General features: G+C 39.3%; 1 protein-coding gene across 1 annotated transcript; it reads right to left on the minus strand.

Moving 5' to 3' along the window:
* Positions 1 to 3,532, minus strand: LOC126825645 (keratin, type I cytoskeletal 9). Its single transcript, XM_050555394.2, has 2 exons — positions 3,433 to 3,532; positions 1 to 1,413 (listed from the first exon to the last, which is right to left on the minus strand). The coding sequence occupies exons 1-2, from the start codon at positions 3,445 to 3,447 to the stop codon at positions 166 to 168; spliced, it is 1,263 nt and encodes a 420-aa protein (XP_050411351.2). The 5' UTR covers positions 3,448 to 3,532; the 3' UTR covers positions 1 to 165.
* Positions 3,533 to 5,506: the final 1,974 nt, after the last annotated feature.

Here is a 5,506-nt window from a genome sequence, read left to right on the forward strand (position 1 = left end):
TTTGGATATATAATATTTATTAGATATTTCCCCCTTTATATAACAGACTAGGCTTTAATGTTTCGCCAACACAAGTATAATATGTCAATATAATTATAACAAATAATCAAAATGTAACACGGTCTCGAATCAATAATAATCCATAAGAATTGCGACGGAGTCCTTTTATTTATTACTACTATCACTGCTACTATCATCACTATTATCGCTATCATCATTCTTATTTTTATCATTCTTTTCCTTTTCTTTCTCATGATCAATGTGCGCCGGGTCGGCAGAACTAGAACCTGCGTCATATCCGGCGTCGTAGGCTGCAATCCAACCGGAGTATGGATCCGATGAACCGAAGAACCAAGCGGACGAAAATGGATCGCTGCTTTCAGAAACACTGGTCTCTTCTGCGTTGCTACTGTCAACAGTACCAGAGTTTACGTAACCACTGGCTTGTCCACTACCACCGCTATAACCAGCATTTCCGTAACCATTATTCCCACCGTATCCAGTGTTAGGATACCCGCCATATTGATTTCCTCCTCCATAGCCTTGGTTCCCATATCCACTGTTTTGGTTCCCTCCACCATATCCTGACTGACCATAGCCTCCACCTCCGCCACCATATCCACCAGTTTGACCACCCCCGTTTCCATAACCGTTGTTGGCTCCATATGCCTGGCTTCCACCATAACCACTATTTGGATTTCCCCCATAACCACTATTTTGGTTCGCACTATAACCCCCACCCCCACCCCCGCCTCCGTATCCGTTGTTTTGGTAACCACCACCCCCGTACCCAGTGTTGCCTCCTGTGTTGCCACCGTAGCCACCAGAGTTACTACCATAACTATTTTGAGGATAAGCATTGCCACCGTAACTATTTTGAGGATAGGCGTTGCCACTATAGCTATTTTGTGGATAGGCGTTGCCAGTATAACTATTTTGAGGATAGGCGTTGCCACTATAACTATTTTGAGGATATGCGTTGCTACCGTAACTATTTTGGGCATATGCATTACCACCATTGTACGCATTTTGGGGATATGCATTACCAGTATTCCCGTTGTACATGGTTTGGGCAGCGTACGCCGCGTTTAATGCTGCAATAGTATTTTGGTCATACGTGCTTGTATCAGTGGCTTCTCCATTGATGCTATTGGCTGAGGTACCGACCTGTGACGCGCTAGAATCAGCTGAATAACTGTTGGCATTGTTATTCCATTCACCGTAAACGTAATCGTTACCGTTCGTACCGTCGTATTGATAATCATAATAATGGTAATCACCATCGCTTGCGTCTGTATTAGCCGCAACACTTGAAGTACTACCACCATTGGTCTGTCGCTTCAAACGAGAAAGTAACTTCTTCATGTTAAATTTCTCGCCTAGTGCAACTGCACTGGCACATAACAGACTGATCTAAAATATAAAACATCTAGTATTAGTAAATCTAACCGGGGGCGCTACTATTTCAGCTCATACATACTTTTGGGCAAGAGTTTGCCACATGTTGCCCCATCTGTGGTAGAAAGCGTTCTACCCAACGAAAAATTGGGAAAAAGTTAGAGCCGGTCTAAGAGACGAGAATTAACATTAAAGTCAATGGGGAAATCATTAGTGATCTGTGGCCAGAAGCGATTGTGCTACACTCACAGTCGGTGACAGGAATATATATCGTTTGTATCCGGCTGCATTTGCAAGAGATAAAATGTGACACAAATATCTAATAAATACTAAGCCACCAATATCGCATATGAATTCTAATATCAAACTATTAAACAAACAATTTGATTAAAACACAGATCCTATTTCGTTTCGGTTTTTTTAAAGTTCAAAATTTTGTTTTACTTGTCTTTACTACACTAGGATCTGGAAGAGTTGTCATTGGCTCAAACGCCGCTCGTTTGACCCCTGAAGTGAACTCCTACTATAACTTGCCAGATTTTCATGTAGTGTAGACCATCGAAAGTATAAAAAACGAAACGAAATATAGATCTGTATTTTAATCAGACTGTAAAACAAATTATTTAAAAATGTTGTTATTGAAACTTTGATTTCCCGCACAGTTGTACAGATATTACCATAAAAAACCGAAAGTTTTATCACAATATTTTTAGACAATAAATACGTTAGTAATGCGACATGGTGTCATCGCAACACCGTGCCTCCTGCGATGTAAGTGTTCTGGATATATCCCAATAACGTTATCATAATTGTCATAAAATTAATCCAATCAAAACACGACATGTTTGAATATACATTATACAAGAGCTAAATCTGTCTATTGCAGGTCTTTCTTTAGGTCTGTAATGTTATATAAACTATTAATTAAACATTTATTAACATGAAAAGACCATAATATACTCTAGATGACATCTTATGTGCCCAATTTTCATTAGATTTAAATCCGATCTGCTGTGTATCGTCCATTGATGTTTAACCGCAAACATGGATAATCCAGACTTTGTTAATTATCGTGACAGCGGTAACAATGACAATCGAGGTTACAGTGAATTTAAAATAAGGTTTTCTCGGCTTAGATTGAAGTAATTTGACTGAAATTTTCAGCATATTTCCTTTACATTATGTTTTAACTATTATAGTGAGAACTACCAGCTCTTTATCTAATCTTCCATAATTCCTCATTAACCGATTCTCGTCTAGTACTGTTACCGCAATATAAAGGGTCGCCTGTCCAACCTCGTGGGTTTTCTCCGGGTCCCCCGGTTTCCTCCCACTGCTAAAGACCCTTACGCGCATGCGAATTATTAACTTTGACATTAAGTAGGCAACCAATCAAAGCATTTCAAACGATTTGTTGTTGCTGTTTATTACAAATTTAACGTCCAATACATAATATATGGTATTATGGACAGGTTGATTTAATTAAGGATACATTATGTAAGATTTAGATAAAGAGCCGACCATTCTTGCTATAATAGCTCAAAAATAGATAATAATGTAAAATGAAAATATTGAAAATTTCATTCAAATTACGTCATTCTGAGTTAAGTTATCACAAGATGTGTGCATTGTGGTAACCATGATACTGATATATTCAAGACTTAGCCTCGCCTTCCCATTTTTAAATTAAATTTTTAAATGGCGAAACGTTTTAATCTAGTTCAAATCTGGAGAATCCGATGTCAGCGAGAGTTGATTATGGTCTTTTTATGTTTAATTTGTATACTAATGAGGAGTAATATAAAAAGGGTAAAACATAAAAATGATTTCGTAAATTCCTCCTTGATAAGTCGATAAAAATGATAAGCTACAAAATACACCCCCCCCCCGCATCACTGAACGAGTTCCATACATCCTTGTCTGTTAGACAACCAAAATCTAACATTAGTTGGGAAACCCTATAGATGGGTTGATTACTGTCATGGCTATTTAAAATATCTCTAGATAAGCAATAATTAATAGCAAATTACTTACTAGTAGGAGTCTCATGTTTTCAAAGCCTGCCACATAAATGTCGGGGAAACCGCTGTAAGTAAAATAATAATTAGAGGCAAGTTGGGCGTCTTTATATTCCAAGGCGGAAATCATTTGTAAATGCACCCTGCAGCCTCATGCACCTTTGTATTGTTTTTTTATTCTATTTCAGGCCTTATATGGTGTGATTCCTGCAGCACCACACCTAGTATCAGACGCTAAGCATCACGTATTTCAGCCAGGAAAACACCATCATGTTATATTATACAACAAATAAAAGGAAGAAATTTATAAATTCTCCGTTGAAAAATATCTTGAAATATAAACATTCATTGTGTTAGTTACAGCAGGCTTATTACTATAAATTTCCCTTGAAAAAAAACTGTAGTAACTATAATTCCCTGGCTTGGCATGTTGGCAATGGCAATTACTAGAATGTTAGGCAAAGGTACCAAAATCGACTCACCAAATTTCCTTTTAAGAGAGCGAGAGAGAGAGAGAGAGAGCGGTATGGTTGGGCAATGATGGGGATCTATGGATCGAATTCCAACTCATTAAATTTATTTTAAGAGAAGAGAGAGACCGGAGGGGGGGGGAGGGGTAAGGTTGGGTAATGATGGGGATCTGTGGATCGAATTCCAACTGCCATGGGATCTATTACGTGCACGTCAATGTAGTCACGGGACATCAGTTTTTGTCCCATCCGAATGCATATACATATACGGTGTCCTTTGTCAGAGAGAGAGTTTCCACTTGACAACCCTATGTTAGTGTATTTCAATAAGTCGCTTGTGTGTAGAGATATTCATCGGCTCTACTCTTTATCTCATAGAAACTGTGAATCGAAACCACATCACTTAACTCAATGACAGATCTTAAGATCTAGAGCGATTGCGTTAAACCATTCGACCCTCTACCTTTCCCCCCATTTTTGGCCTTGGTACCTGATACTACTTCTAGTTTGTGGGGAAAAGAAATGAAGTCAAATGGGATTTAACGTCCTACTGTTTTACAAGCCATCCGAACGACTATACCCTGACTCTTGCCAGACCACGCCGGAAAATCCTGATGAAGTGTCTCGGTCACGGCAGGGATCGCACAGGGGCCTCAAGATTAGCGAGCCAACGTCTTACCCAATAAGCCGCGTTCTCACAAATTTTTAAAAATACAAATATTTCATGACAAATTTAATACCAAATGTATCTATAAAACTGACCAATACAAGATGCAGGTAATATTAAAATTGAAAGATGGATGCTGCATCAACCGACGTTCCCACTATTCGACATCGAGTTCCAACTGACCATCGTTCATTTAGGCACACCCAGGCGGTAGTCCTTTTCTTATCTCGTCCGAACGCGTTGGGGTATTTGCGTGACAAACTAGACGGAATGGGAAATTTTGAGGAACGTTGTAAATCAACAGGGGGGGGGGGGGAAAGCGTGCGCGTTGAATCATAAGGCTTGTCATTGGATCAGCTGGCGTGGTTTGGATTCCCGGGTTGTACGTGACAATGAGTAGTAGGGTCGCCTGTACAACCTCGTGGGTCTTCTCCGGATACTCTACTTTCCTTCAACTGCTAAAAGCCCTACGCGCAAGCGAATTATTGAAATAAAATTGAACCACGTGTTAGTCCCGAAATTACCTAATTAGTGTCGAGTGGACTCTAAATCCCACGTCAACATCGGAATTAAACTACCCTTGACCTCATGTTTAACGAGTCAGTGCCACGCTCGTTGAGTTACCGTGGCTTGTATGTTTACAATAGACAATATGAGATAGCACGAATGCACCCTGAATCACCACCGCGACGTTTGACTTGATTTACGTGGAATTGGTTGTAGCAGTGTGTTCGTGTCTTGCAAGGCGGAAATCAGCTTATACTGAACTTGAAGTTTTTGTTGGCTGGAAACAAAAGGCAGATTTTAAAAAAAAGTTCATTTCGAAGATTAATAAATTATTTAAAAAAGCATAAATCTTTACATCATGAAAAGAAATATTTTTCTCTATGCATTTGGTGTTTGGGGTAGGTTTTGATGAGGTTCGTGACAGTTAAGCTGGCAGGTCGTTTCGT

The sequence above is a fragment of the Patella vulgata genome, chromosome 1 (assembly GCF_932274485.2).
Source record: "Patella vulgata chromosome 1, xgPatVulg1.2, whole genome shotgun sequence".
Classification (NCBI taxonomy): domain Eukaryota; kingdom Metazoa; phylum Mollusca; class Gastropoda; family Patellidae; genus Patella; species Patella vulgata.